Source organism: Scaptodrosophila lebanonensis, unplaced genomic scaffold (genome assembly GCF_003285725.1).
Source record: "Scaptodrosophila lebanonensis strain 11010-0011.00,11010-0021.00 unplaced genomic scaffold, SlebRS2 tig00000080-arrow-pilon, whole genome shotgun sequence".
Lineage (NCBI taxonomy): Eukaryota > Metazoa > Arthropoda > Insecta > Diptera > Drosophilidae > Scaptodrosophila > Scaptodrosophila lebanonensis.
This window is the reverse complement of record NW_022060561.1, coordinates 5,169,602-5,195,764: the sequence shown is the minus strand read 5'-3', so window position 1 is coordinate 5,195,764 and position 26,163 is coordinate 5,169,602. Positions and strand designations below refer to the sequence as shown.

Sequence of the window (26,163 nt, the reverse complement as noted above, 5' to 3'; positions counted from 1 at the left end):
GCGTGCAGGGTCAGGCAAACTAGTGGCTTCCAGCCCAGCGCTTTGTGCAATGAAATTTGCACCATTACTGCCATTTGCATATCCAACCAAATTGGGGGATAGAAAAATTGCACTCAAACGCAAATCCACTTCAATGGGGGTACTATAATTCTAAAATGAAATAAAGAGTGAATCGGCGACTTGCAAATCTTTTTTGATACAAACAGTATGTCGATTAAAATTCTCTGATTAATAAGCATAAAATCATTCAGAGATAAATATACATTCGGTGGTTGAAGTCGTAAAAATTATATACTATAGACGTAACGCAGTAGCGCCCATGTGGCTAACTTATTAGTGGATAGCCAGTCACCAATTGGGACATAATGGAACTATAGCTTTCCCTTCTTCTTTTACCTCGATTCACCAAAAACAGAATACATACACCTAATTCTATTTTTACAGGGTCGTTTTTACACGATTTTGATATAACACGGTTTGAAAATTAAAATTTACGTATATATTTCTTTAGAGATAAGGAACCAATCACCTACTTTTGCATATGATTAATGGCTTTTTTTACACGGTTTTTTCTGGAACCAATATACCGTGTAAAAACAGAATGAGTTGTATTATAGTAAATATAATATTAATATAGTACTTTTGTAAACTTTAAACGACGCCCATATTGTTGCAAAAGCTACAAAAACACTAATCTATGATAAAGAGAATGAATGAATGAATTGTGAAATGACTTAAGAAGCACGTACATCAAGTTAATACTTTGGAAAATCATTTAAACCTACTTCTATACAGAAGCAAGTGACGTCTTTACAAAAATTAATACAAAATTCATTCATACTGCTTCCGATTTTTAGTTTGCAATAAAAAACATTTGACTGATTCTGAGAAAGTATTTTAAAATCCTTTATTAAACAAATCTTAAAACTTTCATTATTCAGCGATAGGTGATTTCAAAACGGATATTTAAAAACTTTTTAAAAATTAGCGAACATACGCTGGAAATCTCCACATTTCTGTGGCCATAACAAATTGTTGTTATCCAGTATTGGTTAAATATACATACATTTAAAAACGAAACTTATTTTTCGAAAATATAAATACAACAAATTAAAAAAGTCTGAAACGAGCAGTAAGCTTGCAACATTAATATCAAAGTTAATGAAATAGGAGCTCCACTTGACTTTATCCAATATCACGAAAAATTAGTTTAAAAAACGTACTTAATTGAATCAAATTCTTTCGTATTAGGCCACAAGCAGGGCAGTTCAAATACAAATTACAGGGAGAGGGGATAGTAATACAAATAACACCCGAAAACATCAAAGAAAACAAGAGTTGTGACATAAATGTTCCGAAGAAGTGACTGACTGTCTGACTGACAGCAACAAGTGTATTAAAGCCAGACCTGCCACCAAAAAAAGGACGCAGCAAATCAACCCCGACCCCAAAGGTCTACCCCTGCTTTAAATGAAGGTGTCTGGCTGGGTTTTGAGCCGACTTGACTGCATTATGTTGTGAACATGCACGGTAAACGCCCCTTAAATGCTGCAAATGTTTTTATTACATTAAAAGCATTAACGGTATGTAGAGCAAAACACCAGCAACCAACCGTATATACCTACATATATACATATATATATGTACATATATACATACGTACAATACAAATATCATTGAGCCGCATAAAGTGGGGTGTGGTTGGGGTGAACGCACAAAGATGTCATCAATGTGGACTCAAAAGCTACCCCGATTCGAAATGTTGATGGCCGGAGCGACTTGGGGTTGCCTTTAAATAGAGCGTGGTAATAAATATTGGGTGTATGTGCATGTGTGTATGTGTTTGTCTGCATTTGCGGGCCTCTCAAAACAAACAGCGGGATTTCGTCACAGAAGGCCAGATCCAGACGGCGTGGCGTATGTGAGTGTGTATTTGATCCGCACAGTTGTCAGCATTCTGACAATCATTTTAATGCGATAATGCAAACCTGAAAGTGCATATACGGCTTAAATCTTTTGTACTAGTCTCATCCAAATAAAGTTCTTAGTTGCAGCATTTTTGATATGCACAGATAATGCTATTTTTTTGCCCCAAACTCAAGTGAAATTGGCTGAATCAGCCTAACCCCCTCTATCTTCTTCTCATATATGTCTTAAAAAAATTTATATTTTATTTAACACGCGTAGAAGCCAAAAACCAATACTAAGAATCCTGTAATAATACTTTTTATTTGCATAATTATTCGTTGCCAATCTCTAATATCACTATGGGAACAGCTTAGCAGCTTACGCAACAATATAACCATCCAAAAACTTGGCGTCTAATTTAACTTTATGGATGGGAGAGAATTTTAAGGGAAACAGACTACTACGCGAAAAACATTTGGATTGAATTATTTTATTAATTTATTTTATTTATTTTTATTTCTTAATTTTTGCCACAAACAGCAAGAAACAATCGATTTATATATTGCAATTTTCTTTGACTTTTTAAACATTTTAATTGCTATAGCTTATGTACTTTTTTTGTTAATACGATACTTTTATTATTTTGTGCTATTGCGGTAACAATCTATATTAGAATTTGCAATATCTTTAGCCCAGTAAGGATGGCTTTATGTGGCTTCGTTGTTTTGCTCTACTGTCGAGTTGATTAAAAATCCCCATAAGTCTGTCTCATGAGACTGGAACTTGTTGGAACAGTAGTAGGAGAAGGCAGCAGGTTGTTATAATTGCTCGTGACATGTTGCCTACACTTAAAGGCAATTTTAAATCTTCTATTAAAAAGATTCTGCTACGTTCTTGAACATTTTCTTCATGTATCTATTAAAGCATATAATCAAGGTTTATTCTATGTATAGTATCTTCAAATTTGTAAACATAATACACAAATATACTGTGCTATATTACTTTTTTGATAAATATACGAGTATACCATGTATACAGTATGTACTTGTGATTACTAAACAATATCTGGCTACATTTAAATGAAAATTAAGTTTTTTATGGTATTTAAATGCATTTGGTTTCAGCAGGGCATAAGTTTTTGTAGCCGCAGCTATAGGAAAGGATTTCCTCTGCACATGCAATTCTTGAAGCTCCTGTTAAAAATATTGTAACACCTCCTCCTGTGCTTCTCATAACAATTACTTACGTTCCACTGTACACTCCCTGCTCCTGCTTTTGCAGCGTCGCACCAGCAGTTCAGAATTGACTTTATTCGTCGACGACAAGCGAATAAGAACAGCATTTAACTTCCTGCCGAGTCCACAAACACTACCGACCAACCAACCGACCAGCCAACCAGTCAGCCAACTGCTTTTGTTTGACTTTTTCGAATTGATTTCGTTAGAGAAAGAACAACAACAACAACAACAACATCGGCAAGAGCAACCGAGGACGATAACAAGAGCGCGTGACGTTGGGCGCGAAGAACACCCTTGAAAAATGCGTATGCTCGCTATCCTCAGTGTCCTTCCTGCCTTCGCGTCTGTCGCTCTGGTCGGGGAGCAATGCCAGTGTGACTGTGATGTTTCCATTTGTACAAAATAGAGCACTTAACGGGGAAACTGCAAACAAATTATTGCACTTGCTGTCACCAATGTGTTTGCCCCGGCCCCTTGATGGCTGTTGCCATTGCCGCTGCATACACTTAAAGGATTACAAGCGGATCTGTCGCTTGTTTGCCGCTAAATGGACGCATTTACTCGCCAACGCACACACACAAACACACACACAGCGTGAGGGGCAGGATATTGAGAGTGGAAGTGGAAGGGGAGGGGGATGGAGTGGGTTGGTTAGGATTGGGTGGGGGGAAGACAAAATACAATAGCCATGCCGCCTTGCGCGCTTTTTATGGCCAATGAATAGATGAATGAATGCATGACAGAACGGATGGATGGCTTGTTGGACTGAATGACTGACTAACTGACTGACTGACTGACTGACTGAATGAATGGTTGGTTGGTTGACTGACGTTCCGTTTGGTCTGTGGTAGGTGGGTGGGTGGTCGGGCTCTCTCTTTCTCTCTCTTGGAGTTACTTAATGGATTTGGTTAAGTGCTGCATTGACATTTTGATAAATGCTTTGGAACAGATGCGCCGGGTGGCGCTGCTTTGGGCGTTACTGGGCGCGGCCTGGCAACATTCATGCAGAGGACAATGGCCACGCTTATGATAAATAGTCTTACTTTCCAGTCTGAAATCCCTAACAATCTGCAGCAGTTTTCATTCTCTTCTCCTTTTTTTCCATCAGTTGTTTGTCGGCCGCGAAAGTGTTTTGCAAAATTTATTACCCAGCAAATCTTTTAGGCCAGCCTTTTGAGGTTGGTCGCGGGGATTTGCATGTTAAACATGCATTGGTTCGCTTCTCTCTTGATGACTCCATTTAGCCATGGATGATGAGGCTTTTAGAACCATTTAGCTTTTGCAGCTGATACCACATCGCCATCGCTAGCAGCTGTTTAGCTTTAAGGCATTATGCGAGTATCGATTAACAATTATGAATATAGAAATGAAACAATACTAGCGTAGTTAATTGCTACAGAGAAGCGTTATACAAACCAACTTAAAGTGTAAAGAAATAGTTTATTATCGATTCAAGAATCTAAGAATTATCTTGTCCAATGTTTGTGTACGTGTTCTAGAAATTCTTTTTAGTCACCGTTCTATTTAAATAATCTATACCTTATTCAAGTATTGATTTACAATTCCGGGTTGAATATATCGTAACTCCCTCTGAAAACTCACATTCATCTGTAAGGGAAATGTTTATTCAATTTGCATTCTAGGTCTTCAAAAATTGACATATGTACATTGTGTACAGCCATATTCTGAATTGGGATTTTATATAAATATAATAAGAAATACTCAGGTCAAGTTCATAAATAATATGTAATATATTCGTATTTTAGAATTATATAATTATATAATTTCTCTATGTACAAGTAGAACGATCTGTTTTAATTACAGACTGAGGGTTACTTTTAATATTACCAGTTATCATTAGACATTTTTTTAAGTCTCAACTCATTTAAATATAATATGGTTTATAAATTTTGACTATTTTCTAGTCTAAGTTATAGATTAATAATTTAGGAGCCCTTCTCCGTAAATCTCATACCTAGTATTATTATTATTATTTAGGGAGAAGTCTCATGAAGCGGTAAGCAAAAACATAGTGACCCTCTCCTTTTTAACCCAAATTACTCCTCCCTACTGGAATTACTCTACCTTCTTTATAAATAGGAAGAAGAGCATTTCTCTCACCAATAAATGCATTTTTTTTGTTTGAGTTTTCCTAATGATGACATTTTAGCCATTTTTTAATATTTTATTTTTTTAAATTATTTCGGTCAATTATATTATAAGTTAATACCATTTTAAAAATATAGTCAGTTGTAAAACCAATAAATGCACATTTGCAATAGTTTTTCAATCTTCTTATTCAGATCAGAATTTAAATTAAGAAGACCAACAAATCGTTTGCGCAAACTATTTATCATAAAAAGAGCTACAAGCCCTTGGCATAGATTTATAATTAGAAGTTAATATCAAGTGACAAACTTAATTGTATCAATGTTCTCAAGACTTTTTAAAAACTTGCAGAAAAAAAACGGAACATATTTTAAAATCGTTTATATTTTTTCTCTTTTTCCTTTCATAAAAAGGACCAAGCGTTTAAGAATCGACATTATATTAAGATACCAGAAAGTGTTAGGCTTGAGGACAAAAATATAACTTACAAATTTCGAAATGTTCACGCATAATAATAGTTAATAGTTTTCTATATCTAATAGCTGCCTAAAATGTGCAGAAAATTGGAACTCAATGTAATATCGAATCTCCCATTGGGACGCGTTAGTTAATTTAAAACATTTTAGACAAGTTTTCTGTTTAAATTGACCGCCAATCGAACACTCTGGCAAAAACTCAGCCCAAAAGTACAACAATTTACCGTCAATAGCCACAACCACCACCAGGAAAGGGCAACCGGCAACCAACTAACCACCCGCAAAACACCACCGCAGAAGGGAAAGGACGAGTGCCAAATATTTTTTGTGTGCTTAGTTTGCCCTCAAATGGCAAAACTTTTTGTAATGTTTGAAGTGCCTCTAATTAGATAATATGCGGCCGAGTGAGGTCGAGTCCGGGAATGGGAATGTGAATGGGCAGGAGAATGGGAACTGGAGCGGAGTCCTTGCAGATGACGACTCGTTTTCCTATGCAAAGTGACGACGCGTGCAATGAACAGCGAGCCAAAAGAGCCCCACTCCCCAGCAGGAACATAAAAACAAAAAAAGAAAAACAGAAAGGAAGCAACAAAAAAAAAAGGCGAAAAGCTAAAAAGCCAAGCGCATAAAAAACGCGACGCTGGCGCGCACAATTTGAATCTTAATGGATGCGTGTGCCATTGCCAAACGACCGCCAGACACGCAATGAGGCCAGGCCGGGACCAACGTCAGTGTCGCTCATCCTGCGAGGCAGACAGACAGGGTAGGCAGGCAGACGATTGCGGCACAGCTGGCATAGGTGTAAAGTTCACGTGTGTCCACTTACCCGAACCTGGTCCGCCTCCTTCCACAACCTTTAACCCCCAACCCAACCGCACGCCCCATTTTTATTAATGCCTTTGGAGTGCTTTCAATATTTTATCACGCGTTGCGCTCTATGCCTTTCCTGGCACGGCAAAAGTTACAGGCAATGCGATATCTATCGCTAAGTTGAGCTTCTTTACCCCTTTTCCTGTTCCTTGCATGGAAATTATATAGTAGTGCAGTGGTTATTGCGTAATAGCTTTTAGTCGGACACTCTCGGAATAGTTGCTGTCTATATATAGAGTGCCTCACAGTGCCCCCCTCCCCAACACTTCGATTATGATTATCATGTTGATTCAGCGACTTCAAATGCGGCAACTTTTATCTAAATGAGTCGAGAGTGTTTTGTTAATGGAATGGAAGTGGTATGGAATGGCTGCCACATACATAAGAGTATAACCTTTTCTGATTACTGGCATTACGCTTACCTGTTGGTTGCAGGAATGCTCATTGAGCTATTGAGGTAGGTTTTGGGGTAGCAAGTTAACTAATTAAGTTGTCAAGCTAATTGTTACAAACTGCAGCCATATATGTCAGCAATGACGACAGATTTTAGATTGTTTTAAAACGAATTGCTATTAAGGTTGATTTTCAAGTGATCTCTCTTTTTTCACGATTAAAAAATATAAAATCGATTTATCATCAGTTAGTATTTAAAAGAAGAAAACATTCTAGTGTCGGTTTCTGTTTGTTTAAACAAATTTCTGAACTATAAGGACTATCATCGATCCAAGATAATGAATCCAATTATAAAAGCATTGCAAATGCTAATGCAAATGCAGCAGGATATACTATGCTTAATTTCGCCCATCTTTTGCAAATGTGTTTGATATGTCTTACATATTTAATTTACAATAAAGCCATTTTACCTTCCAATATTTTAAAGGACACCTCTTTTGCGACCTGCTGCCCCCTAAATATTCACAGAGATATTATTTCGTCAGCTCAAATATTGAACTTTTGAACTCCCGGCTTAGTTTTTTAGGGATAAATGCAAAGATTTAGTTGATTTTCAATTGATTATGCATTACGCTTTAAAAAATAAGAACAAATTGGTTTTGCGTATTAGATATAGATTTATCTTTTTATTTAGTCACCGAAATAATAAAACCATTGATAATATCAAAAGTGCCTCCGATACCTTGGTACAATTACTGTCAGCTTTTCTTTTTTAAATACAAGTATTCCGTTTCGTTTTTGCTTTCTACACTAATAATTTTATTAAAAACAAATCACAGTTCAATTCAAATTTATCTTTTAACTTTTGATTAAATTATTATAAGTTAAAAACTTTAATCCATTTACGCATTAGACATAACAAAGGATTAGTCGAGCTTAGCGAAAGACATAAGCAATCGCATTATTTGCTTTTATACAAAAAAATTAAACTCAACGAAGCTTCTAATTCCACAAACACAAGGCATTTCAGTTTTATTTGTCAAAACAAACGCAAAACTTGTGCTTCCATATCTGTGGCAAAGACTTTCTTTTGAAACTAACTTAGTTTTTTCAGAAGTAAAAGGTACCAGCAACAAGCTGAAACAGACCTAAAACTGCGGCATCCATCGACGAACTTTAAGTGAGGTTTAATGACTTTGGATTGTTGAATAAACTCGTATAATTATTGTGTAGGTGGTAAAAAAATTAAAAGGCTTATTAACTTTCTTCGCCTCCGAAAATAAGTGTCATTTGTTATTTTATTTTAAGCACACCTACAATTATATGCTCAATTTTGTTGCACCATTAATGAAATCGAGATTCATGGAATCGGATCTATATTCAAACAGAAATACGATTAAACTTGAAAAAAGCGAGATAATACCGAAGCTCTTTTGTAAAAGATATTCGATAATAAATACATATATTATATTACACATTTTGTAAACTTTTTCGAAAACTAAATTAAACATTCGATTCTTTTTTATATTACTAGTAGAAAGTAATATATGATCTTCACAATGTGTATTTATATTAGACCCATTTAAAATCCTATTCAAATTTCGAAACTGTTGCTTTGGGGATATAGGAATAATTGTAGACACATAATTATATTATTAATATTTTATTAAAAAATTGACAATTTTTAAAGGACAATCGCAGCATTAACATTCACAAACATTGTACTTTCTTAAATAAAGTTAACAAAAGTCAGAATTTTAATAGGTATAATAGGTATATATAGGAATACTAAGAACTTCGGAAGGTATTAGAAATCACTAATATCGGTGGACTGCAAGTTGGTTGCTTAGTGGAAAAAGTCGAACTTTTCCTTTCTCAGATCTAAAATATGTATGGCTACCAAGTTTAGTTAGAGCTAGAGCTCTCATACTTTGCGAGATCCTTGCCTTCATACAAACCCTTGGCTATGATTCATGTATGTATATTATAGAAGCCAGTCTTATTTAAGGTATTCTGCAAAAGAAAATAAGACCTCATTGTAAATTAAGATTGAAATAAAAGTCACACGGGCTTTACTTTTCCCCAGCAATCGTAAACAAGTGTTGACAAAACTTTGTTGCCTACTGCAAGGCGCAACTTATTTGTCTCTGTATTCTTCGGCGGATATGTGAAAGGCAATGCATAGCGTATAATAAACGATAACAACAACTGACAGCTATTCATTTATACGACTTTCATTTCGAAGTTGAGGCCAAAGCTGCAGCTACAGCTGCACCATGTCGAGTGGCATGTTTTATGTGCAACTGCTGCAACTGCAACTGTAGCTGTAACTGCCACTACCACTGCTCGCGCCGAATGGCAACAAAAGACATAAAAGGCAGACGAGGGGGCAGAAGCTTAAAAGCAAGAGCAGCCACACTTTTAAGTTTTAACGGCAACAAGACAACTTAAAGCCCAAGCGAGTTTGACACGACGACCATGAGGCAAAGGCAAAGCGGCAACAGCAACCTGAACAGTAAAAACACCAACAACCACAGCCATTTTGTTCCACAAGTTGGACAACACATCATCCCATCCCATCGCATACCTCACCATTCCGCCCACCAACCAAACCAAACAAGCCAAAAAATACGTTACTATATTGCTGTTGTTGTTTGGGGGTTTTGGGGTCGCGTTTCGTTGTTTGTGCCAAAGTGTGCTGTGTTGTGTTGGTGTTGTTGCTTTCCATTAACTACCAACTATGTAACTACAGTGAGAGAATCAAGAGTATACTAATTATATTTTGCATTGCTAAATTTTTTTTAATTTTGCACAATTTCGTGTTCTTTTGCAAAAAGGCTTTGAAAAGTTTTTGTTTTTATCAGAAATTTATTTTTGCGTATATTATAGAATTTCTAATGGGTTTGATGGGAGCATTATTATTTATGACATGTGCAATTTATTTGCTAATCCGATCGGTAGTTATATACTAGTCTTGTATACTTAAGCTTTAAATTGAAAATTTTTTGCTTTTGCTAACCATTAGGAGTAAAGAAAACATTCAACTTTCTTTGGGTTGGTTTTTGTTTTATGAAAACTGATACTTTGACTAAGGCTTTATTTAGGAATCTTTTATAAGAAATATCGTTATTATTTATGGGGTATATTTAGGTAGTTAATACAAATATCCAATTGTGACTTTGGGGCCACAACAATTCTTTATTCTATTTCATTTGCTGAATGACTTCAAATATCGTTTTTGCATATAAGTACCTATAAATTCAAGTTCTACTAATTTATTATTATTTGTGTAGTTATTTCAGTTTTATTATTTTCCTATTTATTATTATAGTTTTATTTTCTAGTGTATACTGTCTTATTTGTCACTTTGCCGCTCTCAAGCGTGCAATGTCCAAGCAACGAAGTTGAGGTTATGCTTGCATGCATTTTTAAAAAGTAGACGTTGCCGGCGCTATGTTTTATTTCGTTCCAAGCTACCCACTGAGTAGCTAAGCCTTAGATACGCATACATGCACAGACACACGCACATACAAACATTCACACAATGGAAACGGAAGCTGCTTTGCCATACGGAATATAATAATCCCTGCTTTGGCGCACATTTCTGGGGCTGCTGCTCGTCTGCTTTGCTGCTCGCATTTAAGCCCATGTAACGCCCAGCTACCAAAATTCTTGTCTCCCACCCAAAGGAGCTGCTTACCAAGTACTTTCACACACACACACACACACGCTCATTCAGGCTCGTTTACATCTGTATCTGTATTATTATTATTTTTTCTTTTTGTGCTACTCACAACACGCAATTACAATATAAATTCAGCTGCCTTCGACTGCCTTCCGTTTTTACTGCTCTCAGTGCCTTACCTACGGCAGCTTTTCAAAATTGTTTGGCTTTGCCTTACGGCTTTGTTCCTGCACTGCTTTCCTTGTTGTTGTCGTTTTTGTTGCTGTTATTATTGGCGCTACGCAACCATAAGTTTTGCTAATGACAACGCAGCCATTGCTGGCGTCGCCATTTTCGAACATTTTCTGCGCATATGGCACGGGGTTTCACAAAATGGCTCTCCATCTTGGGGGAGGGAGTTGTATGGAGTTTAAAGTTCGAATGGGGCAGATTTGTAGCCCTTTAATGTGTTTAAAGGTTTAAGGCAAGCCAATGCCAATTGCTGGAATTTGTAGTGTGTTTGAAGGTTTTCAAAATTGGCCCCTAAAAGTGTGCTGTAAAAATCTATGCTTCTCCGAAAATGAGCTTTTCGGTCGATTTAGGTTTGAAATTTTTATTTTGCCACTTTGCGCAATCTTTTTGAATTTCTTTATGCTTCTTCTAATGTCACTTCTAAACTCCTTTAACCCAAACTATTGTAGATCTTGTTTATTTGTTTATAAGCCCTTAGTCCTTTTTTTGAACCATCAACTTTTCTTGATTAACCCTTTAGCTTTATGGGCGAAGATAGAGGAGATGAAAAAAGTATCACCCAAATTACAGACATCTCATTTAATTTCAATATAATATAAATAATTTGTATTTGGAATAGTTACATTCATTTAAATGCAATCCTATAGTTTTATTCTATGGACAATTGTTGTATTCCCCGGATGAAGCTGACACATTAGATAACAGTTTACCTGTTAATAAAATATAGTAAAAATGTTTAACAAAAAAAAAACGGCCCCTTTTGCAGTTCACATACCAAGCATCTAAGCAGATTTTATTTCTTCGCCGTTGATTCTAAACTTCAATGATCTGTCTGCCTGCCTGTTTATGTTTACGTTATCAAAATGCTTTGTAATTGTTTCATTTTCTCATGTACAACTAGATTGAGATCTCAAGATAAGTGGTAGAAAACTAGTTTAATAATAATCAAATGTTGTAAATTTAAAAAAAAACCAAACACTTAAGCCAGAACAAAAATACTGTAGACATTTCATAATTTATATATATACTTTATGTGGTCGGAGATGCACCCTTTTCACGGTAAGGATACAGGGTATAAAAATAAAATCACTAATTCCATACATTAATTATAACAACAACAGCTATCAAAGAGCGCAACAAGTGAACAAAATAAGCTTCTTTCGTGATGCACTTGAATCGACCGTTTGGAGCTCTAACAGTACTAAAGAACTGGCTTTAGCGTAGGTATTATAATGTCAGTCATTAAACCTTTCACAATGGGATTTCCAAATAATATTTGCAATCTATTATTGCTTTTTTCTGAAAAATTGGAAAATCTGTTCAAAAAAATTGCAAGCTGTTGTTATGCTGATTATTATTGTTGTTATAATTAATTTATTTTCACAAGACTAAAATTTCTTCATCATCCTATTAATGCTCGTAAGCTTAGTTTCAATTGCTGATAAAAACAATAAATAACAGAATGATGTTTTCCGACACGGAGCTTTCTTGTCCAATAAAGGGCAATTCTAGAACTAAACACGGTAACACGGACGCTTGCTTCTTCATCTTTGCGATGATCTGTCCAAACCCGAACTAACTAAACATTTTTCTGTAGAGTCGACGAATGCTCGCTGAGCCGAGCTTTGAAGAGCACAACTGCTTGTCATAACTGTACCGATAACACAACATCAGTTGTTTAATCTACTTTTTAGTACGCTCTTGCTCCAAAATCAAGAAATAAAATGTGCTTCTCAAATGCAGTCTGGTTTATTTTTTATAAAAAATGTACAAAAAATATGATCTTTATTTTCAAAATATTGCAAATTGACATGATAAAATAAGATTTCTTGTGACTCTCAAAATTAAGCAGATTGCTTTTTAAAAACTACGCTGGCTCTGAAATACCTAACACAATTTAATTTACGAAACTTAATCACGATTAATACAGGTATTAAATACTTGTAAAAGCAACATCTCTAATATCTCTAATGATAGAGTTGTATGTACGGAAATATCAGGCATAAAGGCGTACCCTAAACGGTATTAAAAAATTATTCTTTTTGTTGTTATTTTTAATTTCTTGGTAATTCAAATTTAAAGCAAGAATTGAATTTCGACCATCGCACGATCCTATTCTGTATGTTATTTATAAATATGTTCCTAGCTAAATGTGCTCCTAAAAGCGCGCTTCAATTTTATATGGCCACATAAAATATTCTCTGTGGCTGGTTTTGTGTGTGTGTGTGTACTGACAATGCGACAGAACATTTTATGTTGCAAAATAAAGTAACAAAATAAAATAAAATATCATGTGGACATATTTTGCTTTTAAAAAAGCAGACAATTAATGCTCTTAATGTGCCATATACGAACATAAATACAAATTTAACAAAACAAATACTCAACAATTTTAAAGGCCATGGCGAAAACTTCAAAGAGCCAAATGACGAATGTCTGTCGTTCCCAAACCTACCCGCTAGCACCCTCTTAAAAGCCATATGACATGAAAAGCCTTTAAAACGCCATGCAAATGGCAACGTTTTGGGACACAGCTTTTGTTGATGTACGTACATTTGTATATATGTTTGTATGTGTGTATATGTATTTGTGTAGGTGTATGGCTGTGTGTAGATGTGCGGTTAGGCGGGTCTGGCACGCACATTTCAACTTAAGCGTTGAAACTGCCAAAGTCCAGAGGACAGTAGCACACTGAGTAAAAGCACTTTGCAGCTCATATGCGTCAGCTGGCTATTGCCAGCCAGGGATGTGGAAGTGGCTGGTGAAGTCGAATTTTGGACTCCAGAGTGTATGTAAATGTACATACAAGTATATGTGTGTGTGTGGCAATGTGGCAAAAGCAATTGATATAAATTTTTGTGAGCTGCCGCTGCTGGCGGAGCTCAAAACGAATAACACAGAAATTTAACGGCTTTAAGGTCATTTTACGGTTCCAAAACAATGACACAGCAGTAGCAGTAGAAACAACAACAATTACGATGGCAGCCAAGTGCCACACACACGCACACACTCACGTGCAGATGGCAAATGCAGCTGCACATATATGTTTGTATACATACATACATATATATTTCTTTAGAATACACAGAAAAGGGCACGAAAAATTTGCAAGCCAAAGTAAATGCGCAAGAGCGAGAGAGCGGCGCAACTGTAAAGTATTTGTGAGAGCGAGAGCAAGCAAAAAGCATTGCTGAAAAAGCTTTGAGACCACTCCCCGAAAACTGCAGGCAGCGGCGTCAGCGCTTACGCCAACGTTGACGCACACAAAACAACCAATCCCAGACACAAATACACAAATAGAAAAACTGCGACACGCACACACACTCGCGCACAAAGTGTTACAATGCAATTTCCCCGCCGTTGTTGTTGTAGCGCGACCAACCCAAACTCGATTGTTCAGTGGAAAACTAGCACAGCCAAAATATGAACAACAGTTACAACAACAAAAGCAACAAGAGAAACAATATTCACAGGGTGCAGCAGCTCACAGTTTCCATTCCAATTGGAAGTGCCATTTGATTTTTAAGGGTTGGGCTGTGATTATGTCAGCGACTATGTATGTGTGTGTGTGCATGCACAGTGAACGACGTCGGTCAGGCAACCCCATTCGCTTATTCACTCGTCAGTCGCTTTCCAAGCGTCGACGTCGCCGCACTTGCCAGACCGAACCAAAATACAGCGCCGTCATCATTCGTGCAATGTGCTGCACACGGTAAACTGTGATAACGGTAAAAACAAGAAAAGAGAAGAGCACAAGTAGAAGCAGAAAAAAGAAACACGTTGTTGTTGCCGTGTCACGTATCCGTAATCGTAACCGTATCTCTGTTGCCTGTCCGCCGTCGGCGTTGGCACAAATGCAAAATGGCAGCAAACAGCAGAAAGTGTGAAATGCTACAAATGTGAAGCTGAAGTGTAAAATGTGACTGCCGATAAGTGAAAGTGTGCATAGAGCAACAGGAAATAAAGCATATAGTGTCTAAATAACGAAATTATAAAAGCCCCCCACACCATCCCCACCAGTTAGTGGTGCGACCAGGCATGGAACTTTTGAAGCTAATGATGTTCAAAAGTGACTTTCTGTCCAATGGCAAATGTGATGATCGCGTACCGCCGATAAATTTAAGTCAATTGCCCGAATTTCTACTTTGTAAGTGTTCACCGTTCAAAAGGGTTGATTTCAAGTTCGTTCAGCTAGTTTTTGCCACTTCTAAATACCCATTCAAACACTATGAACTTCTCAAGGTCGTTATAGCCCCCTGTTATGAGGAAATTCCTTGGAGACCACTGATCCCTTAGAGCTATAGTAATGTCCGTGTACCACGCAAGATTCTTAATTCATTGCCTAATTAAACAAAGTATACCTTTCTATAAAATGGTATTTTTAAATCAATTTACAGATAACTTTAAAAAACATTGAAATTTCCTATTATTTTACAATATTTTTTTCTACTTTACACGTACATTAGAAGTTTTTTTTTGCTATTCCGCCTTAAGGCCTTCCTATTCCTTACAAATTTTTAGCCTAGCCCCCTTCTCTCAGAGACTGTCATAATTTTGAATAGTAACTCATAATAGAAACAAATGTATCCTTAAGTTTTCAATATCACTTTAAAAATAAAAAGCTTACTATCTTTTTAATGTTCAACCTAAATAGCAAAAACACAATTTGTTAAACTCTTCTTCAGATTTTCTTATTGACAAAGCCAAATGTTTTCTCTAAGTATTTTAAAAGTATTAACGAATTCTTCAAGCACATTAAGGAAAGCCCATTTGAGATTAAGTATTTATGGGAATCTAAAACTTCAAAACAGAAAATTATTAAACTGCAGTCAAATATAAAGAAATTTTTGAAAATTATATTATACCTATATAAAAACAATCGGCTTAGTTAATTGTCTTATAGAGTTCGTCCTTTTTCTGACTAGAAAAACTAATACTTCTGTAATTTGAAGCTTGTTTTAAACTCTCCAATTGTCGAGTTTTATGCTGAATGGGAAATGCGTTGCTAAAACCAAAGACGCTTCTTTTGAATACTAAAAAGTCTAATAGCTGCTGTTTCGAGGGAATAACTGTAAAAGTTAATAGGTTCAATTGACAATAAGAAGTATTTTATTATTACAAAACACCCCAAAAAGAACGTTTTTCATATATTTTTTTTACAGTCACGTTAATTTTCGTGAATTATGTCCATTTTTCTGTTCAAGCTAATCTCTCTGAATCCTAATTTTCATGATTACGAGTATAAGTGCACTTTCCAAATTTCTGATTTGCCTTTTGTAGATAAACTTTGACCAAAACATTTCAGGTTCCTTAATAAAGAAGAAGAAAATACAAAACCTTTTTCAACAACAGTGAAATTAAGTCATTAACTATCAATAATACGCTAGTCGCAATATTTCTCTATTATGTATTTTAGGATAGAATTATAAAGCACGATTCAAAAGCAACTTACAAAATTGAGTTTATAATTGTTTTATACAGTTTTTTGTTGATTAGAGACATGGTACTAAATCAAAAACTTTGTTGGCAAATATAACGACGTCAATGGACTACCAAAACTAATATTAATTATCGGCAAATACATATCGAATGTTTTCCATAGTTTATTGCTTTAGTTTTGGACATACATATTTACGAGTATATACATTTTTTATTTGTATTAATACTATATATCTGGGCATCCTTGAACTTTCAAACTTTGTTGGTCGTGTTTCATAGTACTTTTAAACAGATATTTGAAAGCTAAATTAAATAAAACAAATAATAATTTTGACTAACTGCAAATCATGCAAATCACTGCTAAATTGTTATTTAATGGAAATCAGTCAATTTATTCATTTATTCCTTTTATTCAATAAACTTAAAAAAAACTACACCTAGGAATTGTCTAAGATGCCACGACGTGATTCTTTGGGAAACATGTATAGACATTCTAACAACTTGCTCTAAATTCTTCGATTGTTTACATACTTTTGCTGACGTGCTTATTTCTTTTTAAACCTTTTTACTTTTAAAAGGGCTTTTCAATATATTCAATTGGTCTTTCATTTTCTCGGTGGCTTCATTCTTTCGGAATCTATAATTTTCAAAGCTAACACATTATGATTATATATTTTTATTATTCTTGCTATTTAGGTTTCGTTGAATACACATTCTTACTTGCCTGTTTGTTTGACGTCAAAAATGTGGCAGATTTTTGGCTACAAATTCAAAATTCATTATCAGGGTTTTTAAAAATAAATGTTTAATACAAATGCATCAGTTGCACGATTAGGAAGAAACTTTATTTTTAAAGTGCATATAAAATATTGAATTATAAATATATCGTTTTAATTGAGAAATACCAAAAATAGCGCATATTTTTAGTGATAGACGTATCCAGGATAATATAATGAGCCAAAATCATTACTCGATATTAGCGTTTAGAAAATATTGCAATGGAAATATGAATATGGGGATATTATATTAAAAATTCTGCATTTAATGGTAAAAAAAACAATTGCAATGCCTCAAGCGCTGTCTGTTCTTCATTATTGTTTACTATTAAGTATTTGAAGTTCTGAAAGGAATCTCAAAAGATGTTGTCGAGCTCTGATTGAAGCTGAAATCCTACATCCTTTACAAATACTATGATGAATAAGGGAGATTTTTTTAGTTCTTTTACGAGCATGAACGATAGGACTTTCTGTTTCTGAAATATATTTCAATTCATGCTTGATTAGTGAATGCAAAGCCTACTCACTCCAAATAATTCTTTTTTAAAATGTTCTTTCATTTTTCAAGCATTTATTATTAGAAATTCAAAAACTTAATAGTTTCCGTTTGAATATTATTATTTACATCTGAACAATATCATTATAGCCTTTTTCTGAGTGCCAAGTAAAGAAATATCAATCAAATTAGTTGAAATATCCACATTTCGAGGCAGTTTTCAACAATTAAATTAAATAACCGAGAGCTGCTTTATTTTAGTTAATGTTAACTAATGGCATATTCTTACTTGATTGGACTTACAGCGACGATACCGAAGTGTGGTGGCTGCCACGAACTGATCTTGGATCGCTTTATATTGAAGGTGCTGGAGAGGACGTGGCACGCGAAGTGCCTGCAGTGTAGCGAGTGCCACGCCCAGCTGAACGATAAGTGTTTTGCCAGGAATGGGCAGCTGTTCTGCAAGGAGGACTTCTTCAAGTAAGTAAATTTCTCGAATGGTTGGCCCTGCCCCAACATTTCGATATCGTGTGAGTCGTAGCCGGTTTAACGAAAAACTTTGATTTGATGCTGCCAATGTTTGGGTCGAACAGACGCTATGGTACGAAGTGTTCCGCTTGTGATATGGGCATACCGCCCACCCAGGTGGTGCGACGTGCCCAGGACAATGTTTATCATATGCAATGCTTTCTGTGCGCCATGTGTTCCCGTACCCTCAATACGGGCGACGAGTTCTATCTGATGGAGGATCGCAAACTCATCTGCAAGCGCGACTACGAGGAGGCCAAGGCGAAAGGTGAGTGTGTTGCGAGCTCCTATTATTCTTACTCCAATTCACATAATAATCCACTTAAAGGCCTCTACTTGGACGGATCGTTGGATGGTGATCAGCCGAACAAGCGACCGCGCACAACAATCACCGCCAAGCAGCTGGAGACGCTGAAAACCGCCTACAATAATAGTCCGAAACCTGCGCGACATGTTAGAGAGCAGCTATCCCAGGATACGGGGCTGGACATGCGCGTCGTGCAGGTGTGGTTTCAAAATAGGTAAGCGCTTCACCTCACAAAGTCTTTGAAGGTCGAAACACCATCAAACTAACACGCCTCTACACCAATCCCCGTAGACGGGCCAAAGAGAAACGACTGAAAAAGGATGCAGGACGCACGCGTTGGAGTCAATATTTCCGCTCCATGAAGGGCAACTGCTCGCCGCGCACTGACAAATTCCTAGATAAGGATGAGCTGAAGGTGGACTATGATAGTTTCAGTCATCATGGTGGGTTTAGCTTTCTGATTTACCCTTCTCTATATTTAGTCTGACCATTATTATTGTTTGTTGTTACACAGATCTGAGCAACGACAGCTATAGCACCGTCAACTTGGGTCTGGATGAGGGCGCCTCCCCGCACAGCATACGCGGCTCATATATGCACGGCAGCTCGAGTCCCTCGCAATATCCGCCAAGCAGTCGCTCCCCACCACCCGTGGGCCAAACTCATACATTCGGTTCATATCCAGACAATATCGTTTACACCAATATCGGTGAGTAGCGCACAATGAAAAAGAAGTATATTCGAAAGTCTCTATGCTGATTAACTCTAATTGGATAGTGGAAAAGAAATAAAAGGGTTTTAACAGTTCTACAGCTATATTGCTTGTTCCATCTAGTTCTAAAATCATAAATTAATGGTTGTAATATAAAACATATTCAGAACTGCTTCTATAATTATCGGCTAACGGTATTATCACAGTTCTCCACCCTTCTTCACTTTGCTTCTTAAACTTGACACTTAATGCTGTGGAAATACATACCTAACGCTGATATTATTCATATATCTTGAAAATTATTTACTATATAGAGCATTAAGTAAAAAAAGGTGATTTACAAAACCGCAGGGATAAGAATTTATTATATAGACATTCCAATAGACAATAATATTTATTGAATTGTTAAATTAAATAATAATAATAATAATAATAAATACTAACCTAGTTTCTAGAATATATGTATAGTATTTAGTAATGTAATCATTAATTATTACCGGTAAACAGCTTTAAATGATTTGCAATCTTTGCACAGATCGGTTTATAATCAGTATATTTCATACAAGTATGTATTTTGCTTAAACCATTACTCCAAAACATATTTCAATACATTAATGTTATTTTAAACTTGTCGATTTATCTGAATTTCTAATAATAAAAGTTCTAAGGAGCAAAGCTAATAACATAGATTTCAAATAGATTGGGAGAATAGTTAAACAAATATATATACCTGTTTCATTTTGAAAATGTATTATTGGTTATAGTCCCCCTGAAAATCATATTTCTTATACCTGCTATGTCCATACATTTGAACTTATTCTGTAGTTTTTTTTATAAATAATTTACAACATTGTTTGATATGTCAAAATTTAATCATTTATAAAAAAAATTAAAATTCTTTATCCACTTTTTTAGATCACGCAGTGGGTTCAAATCTGCATGGCACTACCAAGTCACATCATCGCCTGCACAGCAGCAACAACGTTTCGGATTTGAGCAACGATTCTAGTCCCGACCAGGGCTATCCGGACTTTCCGCCTAGTCCCGATTCCTGGCTAGGCGATTCGGGTAGCACAAATAATACTAGCACAAACAACAATAATAATAATGCAAGCAGCAACAACAACAACAGCGGCAGCAGCGGTCCTGCCGCCACGCCCAATCCTGCAACGCCTGGCGTGCATTACTGATACTCAAATATACTTTTACGTTATTTTGAAATGCAATCGCGTAACATGCTGCTTGCGGCTGCCCAACAACACCAACAACACCAGCAACAACAACAACAGCAGCAACATACGTCTTAGCAGCGGCCATCTTGAAAAAGCTTTTGGCTTAACAGCGCTGGTTAACAGCAAAGCTTAACAGTGGTCAGTGCTGTGGTGTGGCAACGCCGTGCTAGCTGCTTTTTGTTTACTCGCAACTTTTAAACTGTTTTTTAGAATATGTAACACAATTTGCTCAAAAATCCTTTATATGTTTTACACTTGATGAAAATAGGCATAGAGACAGTTCACTAGTTTTTTATATAATATGTTTAAACAAATGGCATAAGTGTTATTAAAACTTACACATTTTAATTCCTTGTCCGCTTTTGTTTTCCAATCTTTCAATTAATTTTGCTATCTTTTATGTAAATATTGTATATTGTGTATAGTGGAGGAAACTAAAACTAAATTTTAAATTACTTTAAGTCTGTATAGCGTGAAGAAGAATGTGGGGTCGTGGCAAAATTTATTAAGCTCGCCCCCAACAACCAAGTTATTTATTGCTTTATATAGAAATACAAGAAAATTGCATAGGAGAAATATCAATTACAAAACAAGTGATGTCGTATTTATATCTAAATAAAATACAAAAACCAAAAAGATTAAACCAAATAGAAATGTCATAGGAAACCAGTAAAATGCAACTACGTAAAAAAAAATCAACGACGCATTGAATTTAATAAAAATCGAACGAGAAATGCGTTGAATAAAATTACTATTTGACACGTAAGAATAAATGATGAAAAATTGTTAAAAAAATTTATTTCTTTAAGAATCTCTCGGTCAACAAGAGAAACGTAAAGTGAATATGACCTTTGACCAGTTAGTCCCCATGAAAGCTAACGGAATCCGTTGGAAATGTACAACCCTCATATATTTTAATGGCTAATCACATTCAAGGAAAGTACGGAATTCAAAACAAGCTCAACAATACCTACATGCATATTTAACAGAAAACTATTGGCGCCCAATAGTGAAAAAAAATATCGACTGCAAATACTATCGTTTGGTTTCAATAACGATTCGCAAAATTCATTGAGTAAATCCATTACGAAAGGCAGTACGCCAATTCAAATTTTATGCAATAAATATTGCACTATGAGAGCACTTTATCATAAGATACGAAGATATTTTTGTGAAAAGCACGTCATTGATTAAATTCGGATTTTGTGATTGTTTTCTCTTGAAAAATGTTCCATGCATTACCATTACGACGCTTTTGGCAATCCTCTTTAGCGTGGCACGTTTCTTCTACTCAGGCATTCATTCATGTTGGCTGCTCTGCTCTGCTCTGCTCTCCTCTGCTCTCCTCTGCTCTGCTGTCGACTGCTCTGCTCTGTTAATGCACCTGATCTGGTCGTCTATTTTTTCCCAGTCTCTTTTCAGTCGTTCGCGCAACAACATCTAAAGTTTTTACAGTGCCGAGTGTGCTGCGCGTCGCGCTTTAAACACCTAGTTAATCTAATTTTTGTAATCAATTATGATTTGCCAATTATTTTGTGTATTAAATTAAAATTAAATTTGTTTTGCCGGTGCGTAATTCGGATATGTAAAGCCCCATGCTAATTCTCAGTCCATTTGTTTTTGTTGTGGGTGTATGCGTGTGTATGTGTGTGAGCGTTTGTGCGACAGAAAATGTGGGCGCCATATGAAAGACTTGTCGCCGCTGTCGCCCAACCAGCGTCTCAACCAAAACCCATTAAATACATTCTATTTATATTTTGCAGTAAATTTTCTTTGAAAACGGCAACTACAACAAGCACAAGCACATTCTGTTCATTTTGAGATGCAAATGAGTAATATGTTTCTGTGTCTATTGCGACGTCAAACCACATTTGCGTCCGACACACCGCTCGATCCTTAGAGCTTCGTTTAACGTTAAAATCGTACAACTTCTACAAATTAACAATTAGTCTATCCAGAAAGGGGTGCGCTGCTTTATCGTGCCTCTTCAAATGATGCAAATTCAATTTATACAAATCCTTAAAGTAATTTTCGTGCTGTCAACAATTGTCTCTGTAACAGGTAAGTGAAACACGGCTTTCAACAATAACATAACGCAGTGCTGCCAATGCTTGCTAAGCTTAGCCTATAACAATCATGGTAAAAAGAGAGAAGGTATGCCATTAAAGGCTGCAACCTGTGTCAATACGTCATAATATGCTTTGAGTAAGCATGCAAATTTTTCAAAACAACATCTCAGACGTAGATTCTACAATTGCTGAAGTGACCTTTTTTAAAATAAATTAATTCATTCGTCGCATTTTTTGTACTTATCATATATTTGTGTTTTAATTAGCGAGGTCCGGTTTTGCATTTACATTTCTGTCTAGGTTTCGTTATACTTTTGAACAAATTTGAGTTTGAAACAGCAATCAGGAATACCGTCTTTGACGTCACACGAACACTGAATGTTAAACCTTTCAACTCTTATGTACCATGTACAGCAATAATGACAGAGCTTAACATAGCAGTGCCGTTTAGTTATGCAAAACAACAGCTGTTTTTTTTACATTACTCTCTTTCTCTGGCAGTGTTGCCAATTTAAATGTTTGCCACTAGTTTTGAAGTTTTTAAATTGCCCATTGGGGAATGAGTAAAAAGCGTTTTTATACTTAATAATATATGCTGGTATAGATAAAATAATAAATCATTGAAAAATCAAATTTTCTCTTTTATACAAAAGTAGTTCCTCTAGCCGGACGCTCGATCCAAATGCATCTCTTATCTAAAGTATTTGTTTTAATATTTAGAGAGCTTGTTATCCATAAAAGAATGGTTGGTAGAGCCCGACTCAGACTACTATATGTTTAGCAGTCATAAAAAATATAGCTAATTTGTTTTATATGTCTTCAGTCATAGTCAATATAAACTCATTGGAAAAAGCGTCTCTTACGTTTTTTATAGGAATGTAAATTTATAACCATAACATTAAGTCCTCTAAGACAAGTTGAAACCCATTGGAACAAATTCCTGTTAGAGCAAGAAAATCTGCTTTGACCAACATTTTAAATTTATTGGCTTTTTCTAACTTGTTTCGAATGCTGATCTAGCTTTTTTGGACACTCAAAAATGGTCAGCACTGCACTCTAGTCCTCTTTCTTCTTCTCCAATCTCTCTCCCTCTCTCTCTGTCTCTCCAAACACCCACATAGATTGTTGTTCAAGCCGAATTTTACTGCTGCGCGAGCACACGCTGAAAATTGTGGAGCATCAGGACAATTTTCACAACCATCTGCACGAACATGCCCACCAGTTGCAGCAGCAGATCGAAAGGCGTGTTGTGGATATGGTGAACCAAATGGAGATGCAACAGAAGCTGCTGGCGCAGCAGCAATTGTTGGAGCTCGGCGAGCAGCAACAGTCGGAGGGGGGAGGAACGGAAGAGCCGCTGCTGGATTGGCAGGATCTGGGCGAAGCAGCACTATCAGAAACAACCACAGAGCAGCCCATCACCATCGAAAGCACAGAGACGTGGGCGGTTGGTGGCGAGACAACGACTGCAGCGACTGGGGAGCCACCACCTTCAATCGAGCAAATAATCAGCACGCCGAGTTCCCCAATGGAGTCCTCCACTGAAGCCAACTCCAACACAGACACATCCTTGCCGCCTGCAGGAGGCAAGACGAAGGTGCAGGACTCCTTCAACTATGTACGCGAAGTGCTGCCCTGCAGCGATTCTTATAAATCGGATTTCTGTCTAAACGGTGGTCGCTGTTTCCGCTTTCCGCTGGCCAATCACAGTTTCTATTCCTGCGAGTGTGCCGACGGCTATGTGGGCGAGCGCTGCGAGTCGAAAACTTTGAATGGTGAGTTCAGTCTCTAAGCAGTTGTATACTACGCTTATGCTACTACGAAATCATTTCAAGATATAGTAAGTAACGATTGTAGTCATATTCCTGAAACTGAGTTTGATTTCCGCGAGCTTTATTTGAAACACAAAATTAAATCAAAACTCCAAATAAAAGCGCTGAAAAGTTCAAAATAAATCTTCCATCCATTGGAGTAGATAACCGTTGTTTATTGAAAGCAAAGTAATAAAGTCGCGATTACAATAATTAATTTCAAATAATTGTTTGAGTTGATTTCTCGGTTACAAATAGTGTGACCGTTTTACGCAATACGTAAAATCAAACTAAACATAATTCGAACGCGAAATCGCGTTATTTGGAAAAGGGGACCATGTCGATGGGAGCATATCGAAATTGCAAACATTTTGAGTATGGAAACAGGCTTAACAAAGGCACTGATGTCAACTAATTAAATAATATTCGTGATTGGTTGGCACAAACGTAGTTATTGTATGTATATCGAATGCTATTTAACCATACTTTTCGATTTTCAGAGCAATATGTCATCGCACCGCCGGCGCAGGAGCTGCAACCCAAAATTGGCATGGCCCGTATTGTCCTTTCGTTTCCTATGCTCATATTGCTCTCAACTATTTACGTCGCTTTTGGCGCTGTATTTATGTTCCGCAGCGTTCCAAAGCAGCGCAGCGAACAGAATCAGCTGCGCCTGCATAAACAACGGTTTTTTGTCAGCTGTTAAAATAACAAAGCGTTGCCAACCTGCACAATTTTTTGTTTGCTTGTGGCAATGCTGCTGAAAATGTCTTTCTTTTGGAAACATTTTTGGTTTCGCCCTTTATGATGATATTACTAGTTTTTTCTTTGTTGTTGAATTATTTATCATTTTCATATTTAAACGTTGCGCAACGTTTTAATTTTATGGCCAGTTACGCTTTAATTACCTTTATTATTAATTAGTTATTTGTTTAGTGGAACAAAAACGCGCGCGCGCTTTTGCTTTGGAAGCTCCTTTTTTTTTGTTGGCAATCGGCTTTCGTTTGTGGGTAACATTTAGTTACGTTAAATTTAAAAATAATTAACCTTATTGATAATAACCAAAAGGAAATATTAAGTATTTCATAGATACAATTTAAGCGTTTACTATAATTTCTTTCTTGTAACACTTTGTTACGCAAACCAAATGGAATTCATTTGTTATTGTAAACAAAACCTTTTTGTAAAGATTAAAAAAAAATTGGGACTCAAAAGCTTACACAGCTCTAAAAAAAATAGTCTTTCCTTTTTGGTATCAATTTGTTCAAAAATCCGGCTGCAGAATAAATCGGTCTGAAGCGTCTTGCTAAGCAACATCTTTAACAGAAACATCATGATCCGCAACATCGTCATCAACATCAGTAGATGTAACAGCAGCAACACTACCCGCAGCAACATTTTCAGTGTCGGAAGCAAGAAAAATAATGGGTTCAATAGCGGAAAGAGATGCAGTTCCAGAGGCAACAACAACAAAACCTTCAGCATCAGACTCACTACCGCTGCCATTACCGCAGCAACCAGTTCCTTTTCTTCGGCAGTCGAGTTTTAAAAATAAACATGTCAAACGTAACATATATGTAATTCTGCAACATTAGGAAAAAGTGGAAAAGCTGCAAATATTCACCCTCTAAGGTCTACATGGATACTCTGAATTAATGCTTGCATCTTTTCAACCAATACTAAGAAATCCCAAAACGGTCGCTAAGTTGCCTCTAAGTAAGCTATAAGGCGTGACTAATCATAAATCATGGATCGATCTGTCGGTAAGCAAGACTATTTGTGTTTTATAATATATATTTTATCCAATATTTCGTCCAAAAATTCTTTACAAATTTCTTAGAACTTACAATTAAATGTATAGTAGAAATTATTCAAAAAATTTT

The 26,163-nt window shown here is 36.2% G+C and overlaps 2 protein-coding genes across 3 annotated transcripts in view; both read left to right on the top strand.

Annotated features, from left to right (window-relative positions):
* Positions 1-20,636, top strand: part of LOC115625787 (LIM/homeobox protein Lhx3) — a 52,995-nt gene extending 32,359 nt beyond the window's left edge. Inside the window, exons 1-7 of one of the 2 annotated variants that reach the window (XM_030520958.1) lie at positions 14,674-15,057; positions 17,927-18,101; positions 18,215-18,417; positions 18,478-18,670; positions 18,748-18,899; positions 18,971-19,165; positions 20,084-20,636. In XM_030520958.1, the coding sequence (XP_030376818.1) occupies positions 14,949-15,057; positions 17,927-18,101; positions 18,215-18,417; positions 18,478-18,670; positions 18,748-18,899; positions 18,971-19,165; positions 20,084-20,358 (1,302 nt within the window). In that variant the 5' untranslated portion in view covers positions 14,674-14,948 and the 3' untranslated portion in view covers positions 20,359-20,636. Of the gene's footprint in view, positions 1-14,673; positions 15,058-17,926; positions 18,102-18,214; positions 18,418-18,477; positions 18,671-18,747; positions 18,900-18,970; positions 19,166-20,083 lie in introns of those variants that run through there. The other variant, XM_030520957.1, reaches the window with a different exon arrangement.
* Positions 20,637-21,851: 1,215 nt separating this feature from the next.
* Positions 21,852-25,373, top strand: LOC115625937 (protein gurken). The gene is made up of 4 exons (XM_030521174.1): positions 21,852-21,968; positions 22,164-22,461; positions 23,591-24,244; positions 24,781-25,373. Exons 2-4 carry the CDS (start codon positions 22,392-22,394, stop codon positions 24,984-24,986), a joined length of 930 nt encoding a protein of 309 aa, XP_030377034.1. The 5' UTR covers positions 21,852-21,968; positions 22,164-22,391; the 3' UTR covers positions 24,987-25,373.
* The last annotated feature ends 790 nt before the right edge of the window (positions 25,374-26,163 follow it).